This window comes from Aspergillus tubingensis, assembly GCF_013340325.1.
Source record: "Aspergillus tubingensis WU-2223L DNA, scaffold_11, whole genome shotgun sequence".
In the NCBI taxonomy this organism is placed as follows: domain Eukaryota; kingdom Fungi; phylum Ascomycota; class Eurotiomycetes; order Eurotiales; family Aspergillaceae; genus Aspergillus; species Aspergillus tubingensis.
The window spans coordinates 889,150-906,055 of NW_023336285.1; the positions used below are offsets into that span (position 1 = coordinate 889,150).

The following is a 16,906-nucleotide window of genomic DNA, read 5'->3' on the forward strand; positions in this document are numbered from 1 at the left end:
CTTTACTAGTGAGTGGTATAGTATGGGGTCAAGTTCAGGTACGGAAACAGTGAATCAAGGCCCGTGATACGTTCCCGGGTGGTAATAACCATGCGGGTACAGTAAGAATGCTACATCTGCATAGAGGAATGCCAAAAATACCGTCACAATCTGGCAGAAAATTTATGAAAAACCGACCGGGGCGTGACGGGCCCAGCCAGTCACAGGGCGAGTAGGACGGGGGCCTCAGCCTCACCGCCCTCGACTTCTGCTCCTCCTCCTCCTCCTCTCCCAGCCCGTCGTCCTTCTCCAATCCCCCTCCGCCCTCAAGACCTGCCCGCCGGTCATGTCGTCGTCGCAGACCATGACAGCGTCTGCGGTGGGCCATCGTCCGCCAGATGCTGCTCCAAATATGTCGTCCGTGTACGACTACGCCCGCTCCCAGCAGCAACACGACGACCAACCGCACCCCTCCCCGCCCAGCGACTCCGCAATCCGCCCTCTGCACGATTCTGCCCCCGACTCTCCTCCCAATGGCCTGTCTACCCTGTCCTCAACCACCCCCGTGGTCAAATCCGAACCCGGCGACCACGATTCTGCCCCCTCCGCGTCCGCTCCTCCAGAAGCCCAGTCCGATATGCGTCGTCAATCGGCCGCCAGCGCGCTCCTGGCTCAACTCCTCGGGAACCAGGTCTCGGCCGACGGGCTGGAGTCTGAGGATCATCCAATGCCGCAAGCCCAAGACGGGGCCGAGCCGTCCCAAAATAACGACCAGGATGTAAAGAGTCAATGGCACTTCGAATCGACCTCCGAACCCCCGGCTGCCCCTGCAGATTCGACCAACGGAGGCGCGGATCAATTTCCGCCGGAATCGACTGAATCGCTGGCTCCTCACCAACAAGACGAGAAAAACCCCGAACAACATACCGATTTATCTTTTTCGAACCCAGATCATGGCGATAGTATGTCAATAAAGGCATCAGATGCTGTAGAAGGCTTGACGGATCCGTTACTGTTCTCCAAAGCGAGTTTAGACCATCCCGACCTTTTTTCCTCCTTCGATATCACCGCCGCTCCGAAGACCCCGTTTGAAGCCCTCCAGCAGAATGAGATGCTTACCGCCGCCTACCTCTCGCAAAGCGCTGATCTTTCCGCCCTTGGCTATTCTGGTGGGCATTTGTCTCACGATATCGCTGGCTCGGTCGCGGGATCGGAGCCCCGAATCCAGGCATTTGCGAAGCTAGAATTCGATGACGGTCACTTTTACTGCAATACATACTCCTTCATTCTTGGACGTGATGTACGAGCGGCCCGGGCGGCGCATCAGCGCGAAATCCAGGTCCGTCAGGCGATGAGGACTTTCCGGGCTAAGAGTTCGAGCGGTGGCAACACGTCGCATACGCCCAACCGCGTGAAACATGAGGGCAGTGGCATCTTGGGAAGTGTGGTCAGTGACCGCGGTGGTATTATGGGGTTTGATCCCGATATTCCGCCTCATTTACCACACCATCTCAGTCGTCGCTCGTCCGTGTCTTCGCACGCGGAATCGGCTCCGTTGCATGCGACTCCGGCCCAATTGCAGTCGACTACCGATTACAATGCACTTGCAATGCAGTCCTTGAACGAAGAGAACGGCGATGCGAAGCCAGTGGATGCTTTGGCTTTACTTCCTTCGCCGGATGCGTGTCCAACGATCCCTATTCATCCCCCAGCGACGGTTGACGGTAGTGCTGCCGGGCATCGAGGGATTTCACGTAAACATGTCAAAATTGCATACAACTTTGACCGAAACCTTTTCGAAATGGAGGTTATGGGAAGAAATGGCGCTTTCATCGGCGCGGATTGGCTATCACCGGGGCAAGTGAGACCCCTACATAGTGGCGATTATATCCAAATAGGAGGCGTCCGCATCCGCTTCCTGCTTCCCGACGTGCCAATTGGCGAAACTGGAGCAGATAGAGTGGAAGAACCATTTACGGCCGAAGATGAGAATGCTCAGGCTTCAACCACGGCCGAGAACGAAACGCCAGCTCCGAAGCGCGCATCTGATGGCTCAGAGACAAAGGAGACGCCGAAGACCACGAAGATCATTCTCAAGACCCGGGCTGAACCTGATCCGTCGCGACCAGTGCAGTCCGTTGAAGGTTCCGGAGATCCCAATCAGCAGCCTGTTCGGCGTCGTGGTCCTGGACGGCCCCCTAAGGACGGCATCATGTCCAAACGCGAGCGAGCCGAACTGGCAAGAGAACAGAAGTTGGCGGCGAAGCGCGAGGCCAATGGAGGCGTCACTCCTCCGCCCATGAACCGTCCCAAAGCTGGAAAGGCACCGGCACCAACCAGTGGTGTTACGACAACACCCAAAGAATCAGTTGGTGCGGAGTCGCCTAATTCTAAGCCGGAGAAGCGCAAGTACACGAAGAGGAAGAAGCCTGATGGTACGCCAATGGACTTTCCACTACCCTCAACCGAGGGCGGCCAATTTCCCATGGAACATCGCCCGGAGGAGTTCATCAAGGCACCTCCAGTCAAAAAGCGCAAGCCCTCGCGCTCACCGTCGCCCAACTATCCTCCCGAATCCGCCTACACACCGGAGGATTTGGCCAAACCACCATACAACTATGCCGTGCTTATCTTTGATGCCCTCACTGAGGCTGGTACTCCGATGACGCTCAAGCAGATCTACCGCGCGCTGAAGCTGAAATACCCATATTTCCGATTCAAGTGTGAAACTGAAGGCTGGACGTCTAGTGTGCGACATAACCTGAATGGCAACAGCCATCTCTTCATGCATGCAGAGCGTGATGGCAAAGGATGGTCGTGGCAGCTCCGCCCAGGGGCATCAGTTGAGAAGGAAAAGAAGCGACGCCCGTCGCCTCCTCCGCCGGCGTCGCAGCCTCCGTCTGCACCGGCAGCTACTCCCCAGTATATGCCCCAGCTGAACCCATCCTATGGCAATCAGCATGGACAACCTGGGATGGCCAATCCGCACTTCCAATTCCCCTCTATGCCTCCCAATCCTTATGCACCTCCTCCTCCCCCAGCTCCTGCCCCGAATCCTACTCCTACACCTCACCATTCCAGTCCCTATCCGCCCCCTGCTCCAGCTGCTGCCTCTACACCCTTCCCAATACCGAGTCCGCTCCGCAACAACCTTCCACCTGCTTTTGCGCAGACTACGCCCTCCACTTATACCTCGCCTTATGCCTCGGATCCGCCGCCGCAGCTGGTTCAGCTGCAGCAGTCGCAACAGACGCAGCCAATGCCACCCCAACCACAGCACCAGTCACCTTATCCTCCGCCTAACCCACCGTCCATGCCGCCGATGAATGCACCGCCACATCAAGGCCATCATCCTCCACCGCCGCCTCCAGGTCCACCTATGCAGCACCCTCCGCCGAATATGGGCATGGGTCATGACCCTGGGCCAGGCCCAATGGACAACTCGGAGGCGTCGTCGTTCAATGAGCGGGCCAGCAAGGCGATTGACGACTTTGAAGCTGTCCTGATGGAAGACTACGAGGATAAGAACTACATCCGGGAGGTGCTCAAGAGTGCCCGAGCTCGCGTTCTCGGCAATGCCACGGATAGTTCGTTCCCCGGCGGCGAACCGAAGGACGAAGCAGTCATTCTGGATGCGCTTCGCAATCTGATCGGTAGCCTAAAGGACGAATAGTCAGCCTAGCACGGGACGACTATTTGCAAGCGGGAATAGGATTCAAACTGGGATGACGAATTTACGACTTGGGATTTGCTTTTATGCTTACGAACATACATCTACCACATGGAGACCGGGCCGGTGTTAGGAGATCTGTGATCTGGGATACAAAACATGCGCGCGCGATCACATAACTGGTCTTTATCTTTCATGATATTGAAACGGAGTCCGATTGCTATTATCCATTTCTGTTTCTGGGGCTATTTTGGCCGACTCACTACTACTACTACTACATTTTCCATTGCTATTTCCATTTGCGTCTCTTGAGTGGGTTGTGTGTTTTGTCTTTCTCACCCGCCACTGCAGTTGCTTCTCGATGATATCCCCTCCGTTCTGGACCGAGGGTCCATTTTCCAAAGTATTTGTTTTCTTTTTTATTAGTTGCTTATCCTGTTTTTGTCTCTTCCACGTCCGCGACATCCCGGACTTGCATGGATTATAAGCGCCGGGCAAGTTTTTCTTCTCTTTCTTTCTTGCATTGACACTTACTCCCCACCCCACCCCCTCCCTCCCTCCCTCCCCCTTGTGATGGGGGGTCTGGTCTCTTTTCTTCCTTCTCCGAGAATCGGAAGAAAAATCATTATTTTTGTCCAACTTTTCGTTTTATCTAAAATTACATCAAAAAAGCAGCTGGAGTTTATTTGCATAGATCTAAAACAAATAACACAATTTATTATACGAAATGGGGATGTCGCTATACGACGGGGTTTTGATTATTTGATGATTATCAATTCTGTAGACTTAATTTGTAAGTATGATAAATTAGTATGTTGTACATGATGGGGGGGAAATAAAGTAGGTAATGAATTACCGTAGTCCGGAGGGAAGTAAGTAAGTAGTAGTAAAATTCGATTTACCCCTCCCCCACTACTACTACTACTTACTATCTTCATCCGACTCTTTCCTTGATACTTCTTCCTTTCTTCCTTTTCTTACTTCCGACCGGAACAGCGGGGTTTGTAATTATATTTTGAACTTTGCACCTAATAAAATATATTATATATTATCTATTATCTACTGCATAGCTATAGTACCCGTGCACATACATACATAGGCACATACCCTATCGGAACAATAATAAGAAAAGAGAAGAGAAAGGTTATTGACCCGATGACCGGAGTCACCCGTGATGATTGATTGCACTGCAGGAATATATTATTATCCTTGACTACTAAGTATGTACGGTATGGTAGGGAGGGATGTCACCGGGCCGGTCGTGTGCATATCCCTCCACCATCTATTTTGTCTTCTCCATTCATCCGTATGGCCTGTGAGTAGTGTCAATTTCTATTCTATCTGTATGGCTAGCAGTAGTAGTGTCATCGCTATCATCGTGATATTATTTGTTTATGCGGGGTGTCATTCATGTATGTAGGATGTCATGTATGTATGTATGTATATGTAGAATGTCAGTTGCTGGATGGGGGATGATTATTGTGATCTATCTGAGTGTCTAGTAGTAGTGGTTGGTGGGTGGTTATTGGGTAGGTATTAGGTAGGTGGTGTTTATTGGGCGAGTGGTTAGTGACTGACTGACTGGGTATCAGTAATAGAATGCATGAGGTTGAATATCGGCTATCAATCATCATTCATTCCATCATTATTGTGTGGGCGTGCATCTTTAGTTCAAAGGGGGAGGAGGGAGGGGCAAATAGTGGTAAGTAGATCGGGCAGCGATGATGGAGGTTGGTAGGTTCGATGGTGGATGCAAGTGTGCTTGGGGAAGTTGAGAGTACTGTGTATGGAGGAGTTGGGGGGTGAACACCCCACTTGGGGTTACTGGATCTTGCTTGGTGCAGATTGTAGTACTGAAGTCTGTGTGGCTGGGATGTGGGAATATATTCTTGGTACCTGACTGAACTCTCGATGACTTGATTTGGTTCGATTCGGTTCGGTTGGCCATAACTTTTATTATATGATTATAATAACTCGTATTCATTGGTTGTTTCGTTGTAAGTGAGACATTACCGGCGTGATCATATTCAATTCGTTATTCCGGTGGTTGGGGGATTGTGAAACATAGTAGGGATGAGATTGATGATGGCAGTGATCACTCACTCGGGTCATTCATTCATCCTGAGGGGGGGTGGGATGGGATGGGATGTAGGTACCGCGCTTGGGAATCGGGGATGATTGGGTATCAAATTTGATAAGATGAAGGGGGCTGCGAATGGTTGTAGGTTGCTGTGGGAGACGCGCATATACAGGCGTGGTTGTATATTCCGTGCCTGCGGGGTTCACAGGAGAGAGAGCCTGTGAGGAGAGAAAACCCTCCAGCGTGAGGGATATACCATCGGCTATTACCATTTCCTACTACTAGTAAGTAGTAACCTTCCAGAGTAGGAAACTTTCTACTACTGTGTAGACCACCTCTATCGTGAGGTACAAAGTAATCAACGAGCAGGCTCCAAAATACTCCGGCCTGATCATATGCTGATTGGATTGCTCATCCTTCCTGACGGTCGGTGAGTCACTGTCCCTCTCAGCCCAGAAGGAATCGCAACAGCCTCAAAATCGGAAGTTGCACCTGATCCGAGAAACCAGTAGGAATCGCAATCACTGTAAGGTGCCTCTTCTCAGGCATCGACCTTACGTAGACCAGCCTGTTGTTCTAGCAACCGCGGAATGTAGGCATGGAATGTTGCTTTACTCAGCCACCTGACAATGATGATGATAATGGCGATAAGTGAGGATGTGTATTATGATGATGATGTAGGTGCAATGTCCCTGTCCATGTCCTGTCCTGTGTTATGCATGTGTGGTGACTTACAGTGTACAGATAGATAGTAGTACTCCTTAGTAACTTATCCTCTGTCTCTCTCCCTGTGTCTGCCTGTTGTGTCATTGCGCTTATACTTTGGAGTTCAAAATGAGGCTGTCCGCCTCTCGGATTGGCTGGCTCTCTTGAGGGTTGGTGGGTGGCATGGGACTCCGCCTTGACAGGAAAAGTCCAAAGCCTGGCTGGCCTCTCGAGGGTGACTGATTGACTGACTGACGGCATTGCCACTGTCGCTCCTGCTGCATCTGTGCTTCTCTAGTCGCATACATACATGATGGTAGTCATAGCAAGTAAAAAATAACTGATGATGCCTAGTATCTAATTTACTTAGTTGCTTCCTTCCCTTGTTCCTTTCCCAGACCAGGTTCCCTCTCTCACTGGCTATAAATAATCATCCCAGATGATTATATCACTCGCCTCCTGCAATAAGCCAAGCCACAGACCGACTAGTCCCATGTACCACTCAGACACGTTTTTCTCCCCTTACCCTTTTTCTATTTTCCCTCTTGGATTTTTTTTTCTTTTCGAAATTAGCACGGGGGCGCACGTCCCACCTATTTGTCGAAGCAGTTCGAGGTCCTCCCACTAGCGCTGTCCACCCACAGTTGAAAGTGTTCAGAGCACTACTTACCATTACGGAGTAAGACACCGCCTGTCACTTTCAATCCGACTAAGTTGTACTTGCTGTTATTTTTCTCCTCAACTTACAACTAAATTTGATCATCATCAAATCAGTCAGTCAGTCATGTCCACTTTCAACCTTTCTGTGTGACGCCTTGGGCTTCTTGCAGTTGCATTTGCCTCCACCCCCCATCCCCATTCATTCCTCTTGTCCTGCTGAACGATAGGCAAATCGCAGCTCTCGCACTGCCTCCTGTTCCACTCCCCTATTTGCCCACGGGCTGCAGCCAATGAAGGGAATGACGATTGCCTGCCGGGGATTGATTGGGTCAATTCGTCACTTTTTGCGCCTGCATCACTTTAATGAATGGTATCATTGGTAACTTACTTACTACTAGATACACTTTGTAAACTATCAAATCTACCGAGTAGAATCTAGAATAGATAACCATGGCTACTTACCACTTACTCCGTTGTTACTCGGGAAAGGAATTAATAATCTTTCCTTAGTCAAAGTCAAGTCAAGTCAAGACAAGACAAAAAGCAAGACAAGACTATTCAGTACAGTAGTAGTAACCGAAGTGGATTCGAGGAATTTTCCTTTCCTTTCCTTTCCTTCTCCCCCCTTCTTAGCCGCTAATAATCTAACGGTCACCACGAACTGCTCGTTGACCCCCTTAAGTTAAAGGGGAGTAAAAACTGCCGGTAGGTAGACAAGACACACTACGTAAGTACCAGTCCTAAACAGTCTGACCGGCCGGAGTCCTCCCGCCCCAGGGGTTTTTGGTCTGGTCCCGTCCGGCTGGCTGGCCTGCCTCTCTCTGCCTCTGCCTCTCTGTCTGTCTCTGCCGACGACGCAGGTCGTGCAGTCGATTATTGGATGGAGTTGCAGTCAGAGTGCCTACTTGACTTACTTTGACTCCCGGCCGTCCTGTCCGGTGCTGGATTTGAAGCATCTCCCGCCCATACCATCTGACACTTAATTTACTATCCACCCAGTAACATGACCATTTGCTCGTATTGCACCTGATGACTGATGGACGGACTGACTGACTGATTGAGAAGAGATACATTTGGGACTTTTGAATTGATGCCTCAGTCAACCAACAATTCAGTACAATTCAAGAAAAAAATAGACGATGGATTCATATCGCTACCCGTGCAAGATGCTATATTAAGATTGCTTGTTGTTGAGGGTGAGTAAGCACACCTCAACCATGGACCCGGGCTTCTCTTTCCGTTCTGGCCGCGGGTCTTTTCATGGGCGAGAGAAAAGTTGGTGAGAAAAGCTGGGTCTGAGATTGAAGTAACCTGGCCGTTCGGCAGCGTTACGGTGGAGGCGGTTTGGTCAGTCGGTCACTTCTTACTGGCTGGCTGTTGGTCTCCTCTTTTTTTTTTTTTTTTTTTTATCCTTTCCCTCTGACCTCTTCTTTTTTTCTTGTCCGTCTTTTTATTCTTTTTTAATTTTTTATTATTATTTCCTTTTTTCAACTTCTTTTTCCCTCTCCTCTGCCCTTTCTTCCTTCATCCTTCCCATCCTCTTTTTAATTTAATTTATTTCTTTTTCTTTGTTTTTCTCTTTTTGATTTCAGGTTCCCTCTTTCACCCTAAACATGCCTTAGTCAACTCCTCCACCCTCTCCCAAGGACGGCCGTTCCATCATCATCACTGGGTACTCCCCCTCTCCTCTAGCTGGGCTCTAATGGAAAATAGTAGGGAAAACTCTGAAAACTCTAAACAACCCTCCAACCCCATGAGGTGTACTCCGTGGAAAGCCGTAGTTAACTCACTACTAAGGATGTTACTAGTCTAGTAGTTACTTAGGACTGCTTCACTCGGGTGTTGCGGCTGGCATTCTGTTTGGTCTGACAGTGGTGTGTACCCTGTCCCCATTCATCACTACGATCGTTCTGGTAACTTCCTCCCTTTCCCTTTCGATCGTGGTGGTTGCGATTTAAATCGGTACCTGGTCTGCGTCATAATAAAGGAAGAGAAAATCCTTTTTTGCCTCATTCCCTCATAGGCAGATGCCACTGATCTTAATAATAATGTTTAATATTAATGATGTAAAATCTGGCTACGATTTTTATTCACTTTGGGGGGGAAAAGATTAAAAATATTCTCGAGGGAAATTTAATTGCTGTTAAACCTGATACATTTCCCTTACACTGACCTGGCCATGGGTCCATTCCGATGGTCTCGTTCCCCTAACGGAGGACTTGCCGGGAGGATCATGGACAGGAGATAAAAAAAACATTAATGATAATTAAAATAACAAAAAAAGGATGGGTAGGGGGCATAGGTTACTTTACAATGTAGTTTATCTTTTTCTTACTGTTTAAAGTTACAGTATAACAATGAGAATAGAACAGGGAAAAAGGAATAGAAAGGGAATATCCCATCCATTGCTCGGATAGGTAGAACAGGGCATGATATGGTGAACAGGCAGAGAAGGCTACATAATCAATGGCAGGGAACCCAGTGGATGTTGTGAAGGATCACGACTCGAATAATACTAGACAGACCCAACCTAGCCAGACACGACACAGAGAGACTAGAGAGACAAGAACCAGAGGGTGTATTGGTGTTACTCGTTAGTCAGAAGAGCAGCGAAGAAGAAGTGAGCCGGGGATCGTCACCTCCTCAACCCTCACTAGACTAGACTCTCTCTGACACCTCGGACCACTAAGCAGCCGCTCTCCCCTTCGTTTTTTCTCGTCGGGTCTCCTGCTTTGGCTTGTGGCTCTCTCTCTCGCCTTGCCTTTCCACCTCTCGTTCTCCGTCTCTCTTCTCTTCTCCATCCTCCCACTCACTCCCCCCTCTCCCTCTTCCCCTTCTCTAACCTACTTCTCCAATCCTCTTCCCCCCTCCTCTCTACACCTTCTCTCACCATCTTCGCTTTTTGCTCTTGCAACTTTACACCTTCCTCAATCCCCTCTCCCCCCCCTTTGCTCTCTCCATCTTCTCCTCCCTTATACCCCAACGAGCTTTTCACTAAGTGTCGTTGTCGCTGTGGATCGGGGCTAATTCCCACCAAACGCGAGAACTTGTTTTGCTCTAATTTTTTTTCTCATCCTTGACCTACACAAAATTATAAAAAAAGAAGAAAGGAGAAAAAAAAGAAAGAATCTCAACGTTTCTCGCCTGTTGCCTCCCTCCACTACATCATCCTTTGCTGCTTGCTATTCATTGTTGAGCGTCCCCACGCGTCTCCGGTGATTACCGTCAAACTCCGTCCCTTTTCGCCTCCGTCCTCGACAGCCTCGTGTTCGATCAATTGCCCGCCTTACAACACCGGAAGTAAAAAAACAGAAAGGGATCACCAGACTCGTGCCGCTACAGGACCGCTCCTCCCCGGCAAGGAAGAACTTCCCGAAGAGACATCTTAGTCGCGACCGCTCCGTCCGCTCCTTTCGACATTCGTGCCGTGGAATTGTTCCTCCATGTTATTCAACTAAGAAGCATTCACTACGAAATTATCTAGAGCCGCGGCTCGTTGAGCATTTGCTCTACCCCCCAGGATCAGGGCGTGGCGAACGTGTAGACGGTTCGTATCTTGTGTTTTTACTTGGTGTTTCACTCAATTTGCTCTTTGGGATTGCCCTTCGTCCCATTGAAACCCAATTTGCTGACTCGGGATCTTGTCCGTTGTTACGGCCTCAGACCGTCTACCTTCCCGCTCTGAACTGGTTCTTTTGCTTTTTCTTTTATTTTCATTATGCCGTCTTTCTTCGCTCCCGGCCTCCAGGGCCTTCCTCCTACTCCTCCCCATATCTTGAGCGGTGGCAGGATGGAACACGATCAACCCTTCTACCTCCTCGGTCCCTCGGCCGCATTCCCGCCTCGCTACCCCCAGAACGGCTGTGATTTCATTGAGCAGTACTCCCAGTCGACCTGCTACTCCAAGCCCATGAACTCGCAGTCCGCTCTGGGCGTCCGCAATGGCCGGGATATGGTCGCCGCTCACTCCGCGCTCAACCAGCCCATGTTCGGTCCTCTGGGTACCGCCAACGTCTTGCCTCCCATCCGCAACAACGTTCAGTTGCCCCCGATGGAGAGTGCCATCCCGCCCCAATACCGACGCCAAGAAATGATGGTGCAGCCCGAACCCCAGCGCAAGGAGGAAAAGGCCACTGGAGGTGTCGCCGCCCATTTGGATTATGAGATGGATCAGATGTCCGACTTTGTGGCTGAGATGGCCCAGGGAATGTATGCTTTGTACATCACCAAGATCAACCTAGCAGATATTGACTTAGCGCGAAGCGTCTACCCAGGATCGTCGGTCCCCCCTCAGTTCCGGAAATACGTCTACCAGATTTTGTCATCCACTCGTCTCCCGAGCTCCACCATCCTTCTGGGACTCTACTACCTAGCCAGCAGGATGCGCATGCTTTCTTCCACCAAGGTGTTCCACACCGGCAGTGGCCAGGTCTACCGCATGCTCACCGTGGCCCTCCTTCTGGGAAGCAAGTTCTTGGACGACAACACCTTCCAGAACAAGTCCTGGGCTGAAGTTAGCAACATCCCTGTGAGCGAGCTGAACTCGATGGAGCTCGACTGGCTGTTTGCCTTCGAGTGGAAGATTCACGACCGGATCTACGATCAACAGGATGGCTTTGCGTCATGGTTGTCTCACTGGGAAACCTGGCGTACCAAGACCGTTGCTCGGGCGCAAGAGTCCCGCCATGCTTTGGCTCCCATCGACACGAATGTCTCCCGCAGCCACCGCGTGTCGAAGCCTTTACTCTCGCCCGAAGGGCCGATCCCACCCCAGTACCAGCGCAGTACTAGCTATGAAACCTCGTGGCTGAACCCTGCCGCGTCGGAGTATTCGCCGCCCTCTGCACCTCACACGGGACCGAACACTCCGGACTACTACGCAGCTGGGCCGTGGTACACGCAGCCTCCCCCGCCATACTCGCGTACCTGGGTTCCTCCGCCCCAGCAGTACATTCCACCGGCCCCTCGCTCCCAGCCTCCGTCCTACCACCACACCCCCGCATATGCGTTACCTTTCGCGCAGAGCGTGTGGACGGGCCACGGGTCATCCTGTGGTTGCCTGTATTGTGCCAAGCATATGGAGCACTACATGTGTGCGAACCCGTTTGGCTCGATGCAACCGATCGTGGCTGGTTAGTCAGGGGCTGCGGCCATCTAATCATTTCTCTGACAGAGTCCACTGGAGAAACGTGTTTCCTTCGATCCTGTTCTTCACTTCATTCTAGACCTGTCCAGGTTGTCCTTGTTTGTCTCTTTCCGTTATTACTGATGATACCGTGTTTCCTTCGTGTTTCTGCATGACTACCCGTTTTCTTTGGTCAGTTTCGGTTACGTCTGTGTTTCGCTGAAAAGTACCATCGGTCGCCTTTTTCCTCCGATTCTTTTTGTCTTTCATGCTTTCCGAAAAGCAAAAACTCCCAAAAAAAGTGTCCGACCGGTTGCGCATTTTCTGCACGATGTGACACTATCTTCCTTTCTTCTTTTCTTTGCCTTTCGCTTTCCTATCTCGATACGACTTGTTTCTTACGAAACACTCCTCTCATCGTGTCGAAAAGTTCTTCCAAGAGATTCCTTGCGCTGAAGCTCTGGAGTCAGATGTCACGACAATTACGATTGTTTCTCTCTGCGTTTTCGCCTGTGCTTCGCCGTTGCCTTCTCCATCCTCCCTCTTTGACCTGTTCGATCTTTCCTCATTTTCTCTGGATTTGGGCATCTCATCTGGCGACTGTTACTCATAGATTGTGTTGTGTTCCTTGACGCTTGTCAAGTTGGTACATTTGGCTTTCTTCTCACGCACGCTCCACTTGAGTCCCGTGGCGTTAATACCTTGTCTTTTTTTGTTCGGTTGCCTTTAATCTGTTTCTTTTTTCTCTTCTTTCTCATACTCATCTGTTCCGGTCGACAGATCCTCTTTTACTTTTCGTGATGCGACCAGAGTACATTACTGCAGCTTCGTGTTTGTGGAGGTGCGCTCTCGGTTGTAACATTACCATTATTTGTTCGCTTTACCTTCGATGACCTTTTCCATTTTGCATGTTTGTTTATTCCGCCCGACCCTCAAACCATTGGTGAGGCATTTGAAAAGTGATACTCCCCTTATGCCCCTTGTTTTACATTTACTCTTTTGTCTTGTCTTATTCCCCTCCCGGTGATTATAACACCCTCTTGTGTGGCTTCCTTTTTTATCTTTTCTCACTGCTCATTCCCTGAATGTAAGTTAGATTCTTTCACTACTTTTCTATCACCATTCACAAGAAATATGGGACAAAGACATTTCGAGCTTCCCTTACAAAAAAAGCACAGGGATCCCATTTGATATATACTGCTCTCCATTATTCCATCCCAAGTAACTCCTGTATATGTAAAACCTCTGTCACATTTCTTCTTTTACCTTTCCACCTTTTTCTCATCGAGGAAAGGTGTATTTTCACTGATCTTTGAACTAATTAGTCGCTCCCACTGACTTTGATGAAACCTTTAAAGAAACAAAACAAAGGTCTTGTTACTGATCTTCTTTTTCACAGCAAAACACAAAATAAAAAAGTATAATGATACCCATAACGAAATAATGACAAAAAATGTATTGACATCTGTCCTCTAATTCTCTGTAGAAAGTAGTCAACTTGAAGAAAATAAAAATAAAAAAAATAAAAAATAAAAAATAAAAAACCACAATGAAAACGCAAGTACAGATTTGAGTAGAACTCTAGTACCGTGAATCTAATGCGAAAATAAAGTAAGTAAACTTAAATGAGAGGGAACAATAAGATAGGAAGGATATTTAGTATGTTATGTAGTATTAGGATAATTGGAATTTATTGGATTGATTGGTTGCCCTGGGGTATGTATCTATCTGTCGATGTGCGTGTTCATTCATTCATTGAATAGATGGTAAGTCGATAGATTGTTGGCGGATGTGGCATGTTTGACGTGGGTTGTACATACATCATGAAGGAGGAAATCTAGGTTTTAACCACATGAGTGTGAAAGGGGTTAGAAGGTTATATGTACGGGTTCTAATGTACTGCGATGGTGTGAGGGTGTAGGATAGGCAGGTTGATTTGTCTTGTATGTTTGCTTGTATATGGGTATAGAAGAAAAAAAAAAGAATTTGCCCGTAGTCCTGTGCTAGTATACACTCCCCCTTATGCTCTGGTCGTGTTTTCTTTCAGCTTCGAACGAGGCGTCTTCTTCGTTGTAATCGTCCTCTTCATCGTCGCCGTGATGGTGATAGTGTTCATGATCGTGATCATCGTAAAGGCTGTCTTCACGGTTGTGGTCGTCCACTTGCTGCTTCTCGGCTTTCGAAGTTGGAGGATTGTTGGGGAGAGGTTCATCATCTAATCTATCTTGGCCTGCTCGATCCTGGTTGAGGGCGTTGGCGACTTGCTTGCTCAGGGTTTGGCGTGCTAGGCCCGGAGGGTTTCGGACATGGTGGCTGTGGGATCGGGTACGTCGGGGTCGCGCAGCCTGCTTGGAACTGCTTTCGTCGTCGCCGTCGTTATCTAGGTCTTGAGATGGTCTAACTTGATGGGCAGAGGGTGTCGGTTTAGGGCGGGAATGTGTCTGTTTGTGGTTATGGGTATAAGCGTGCATGTTGGGGCGAGGCTTCTCTTCGCGTTCGTCCTCCGACGGGGCGAGGCTGTTTGCGCCGCTCATGGAACCGCCACCGTCGCGGCCAACGAGATGGATGTAAGCGTAGTTGCAGTTCGGAGGATGGAGGAGGTGGTCTTCGCTGTCACGGTGGAGATGAGCGAGGCCAGGGCGGCGGGGTATCGGGCTGAGGTTTGAGGTTGGTTGGCTCAGGTGACTGATAGTGGTGGTGGATGCAACGGGTGTCGGGAAAGTTACTTGAGAGGTGGACGTGGTTTCAAGCTGTACACCTTCGAACTCGTATTGCGGAGCTGGGGAAGGCAGGGTCCTTTCAAGAGGCCTTGCATCGATAGAACGATCTCCCAAAGCTGGCTCCGGGGCTCTGAGCATCTGCTGGTCAACCGGAGTGGCTGTCCCCGTTCCAGCCGGGACTGGTCTTGGGTGGCCGTTTTGGTTCCCGTGAGATCTGTGGTTGTGTGTAGCATTGTGTGTTGTTGTCTCCCTCGGCTGAGGGTCATGCTGATGCTTTGGATGGTCTGCGTTGTGTGCACGAGGCGTACGTAGAGAACTTCGTCTTCGGACGCCGTGATTGCATCCATCAGGACAGCCACCCCATTTGCGACGGATAGGGACTGACGTCTCTGGTGGTGCTGGCTGCACTGGATCCAGTCCTTTGGCTGCCCGCTCACGCTGCCGCTCTTCCTCTTTCTCCTTCCGCAGGTCGGACCAGGTACGTAGCTGATTCTGGAGGACGTATTTCCCGTTGTCTGGGTTGAGTTTCAAAATGACGAATTCGCAGTGGTTAATGTTGCGGAGATCTTCGAAGTATTCCACACTCCAATGGTACCATTTCATGAGGAAAACCCGCGTCATCAATCCGTGCGTAACGAGCACGCAGACACTGGCGAAGTCGTCCTCTCCGAACAGACGCCACAGCGACTCGTTGAACCCACTGACGCGGTCGTAGGCATCGGCAGCAGATTCACCGTTGGGAATTCGGTAGAAGAAGTGACCGTAGTCTGCCCTTTCGAGCCACATACGCTCCATCTCGGCTGAACATGGTTGAAAGTTCCCGAAATCTTGCTCCCGCAGCCGGGGTTCTTCGTAGACCTTGATGGTATGTCTTGGGAAAGGGGACGGGGCCGGGGAATCTGAGGACAGGGACTGTAGAATACCCTCCGTGGTCTCTCGGGTGCGACGGTATGGGGAGGTGAAGAAATGAATGGTATCATCCGGTCGTAGAAGGGTGCGCAGACGGGAGCCAGCTTCCTGCGCCTGACGGTGTCCTTCGGGGGTGAGTTTCACGCGGTGGTCGGGGATAGTCTGATGGATTTCTCGGTTCTTGTTTCCTTCCGATTGGGCATGGCGGATCAAGATGATCATCTGTCAGAGTGAGACATTGTACCGAAGACAGTGACAGTTTCGGGGAGAGGAATAACTGACCCGCGGCTTGCCCATGATTACTTACTAGATATCTACTGTTGCATGCAGAAGTAGTTGGGTGGAAGTGGGGTTGAGGGGAAAAAGAAAGCGCTACGATGCTAGATCAGTAAGACAGGCCCACCGCGATAACGACCTTATGTATGTATGTAGGCTAGCGATCAGGTTACTGAAGCACAAAACACACAGGCCAGCAAGATGTAGTAACGGGATAGAGGAAGCGACCGCGAAAAGAAGAAGAGATGAAAGAGGGATGAGACGAGTCAGTGACTTGGGACTCGAAAGGAGGAGAGAAAAGAGGAGAGATGATTGCGGAGTAGGGGAGAATTGCCAAATCCAGCACTGCCATTGGCCCCAGGCATCTAGAAATCGCCCGATCAGGTTAGCACAGCGCATGATGTCAGTCGGTGCTGGTCGGGTTTGTTACCGTTTGGTATCACGTATTACCATCTCGATTACCGGCCTGTAATCAAAAGGGTACATCCTTCCATAGCATCTCTCACATAGTAATGGTTTAGGAATCCCCGTTCCTTACGGACCTTGATTAGCTTTATATAATTGAGTAAATTTGAGGTAGTCCTAAAATAAAATAATGTACCTTCTCATTTGTGACCTCAATACAGTATCTATCTAGCACCTAGCTAATCCAGAAAAAAAAAAAAAAGAGAGGGATGGCCCTTCGCCAGTTGTCGCCGAGGTCGCCGTACGGAGCAGTAGTACTGTTCGGCACAGCTAAATCTGGCCTTGTTTCGCCCTCCTGCTCATCATCGCCCGCTTCC

General features: G+C 49.8%; 3 protein-coding genes across 3 annotated transcripts; 2 read left to right on the forward strand and 1 right to left on the reverse strand.

Annotated features, from left to right (window-relative positions):
• Positions 1-325: 325 nt before the first annotated feature.
• AtWU_09641 (forkhead domain protein) lies at positions 326-3,652 on the forward strand (the record flags this gene model as incomplete). The annotated part of the gene is made up of 1 exon (XM_035504747.1): positions 326-3,652. The coding sequence occupies one exon, from the start codon at positions 326-328 to the stop codon at positions 3,650-3,652; it is 3,327 nt and encodes a 1,108-aa protein (XP_035360640.1).
• Positions 3,653-10,812: 7,160 nt separating this feature from the next.
• Positions 10,813-12,231, forward strand: AtWU_09642 (putative cyclin-like protein (Clg1); the record flags this gene model as incomplete). Its single annotated transcript, XM_035504748.1, has 1 exon — positions 10,813-12,231. One exon carries the CDS (start codon positions 10,813-10,815, stop codon positions 12,229-12,231), a length of 1,419 nt encoding a protein of 472 aa, XP_035360641.1.
• A 1,991-nt stretch (positions 12,232-14,222) lies between these two features.
• On the reverse strand, positions 14,223-16,145 carry AtWU_09643 (acid phosphatase DET1; the record flags this gene model as incomplete). The annotated part of the gene is made up of 2 exons (XM_035504749.1): positions 14,223-16,070; positions 16,131-16,145. The coding sequence occupies 2 exons, from the start codon at positions 16,143-16,145 to the stop codon at positions 14,223-14,225; spliced, it is 1,863 nt and encodes a 620-aa protein (XP_035360642.1).
• Between the last annotated feature and the right edge of the window lie 761 nt (positions 16,146-16,906).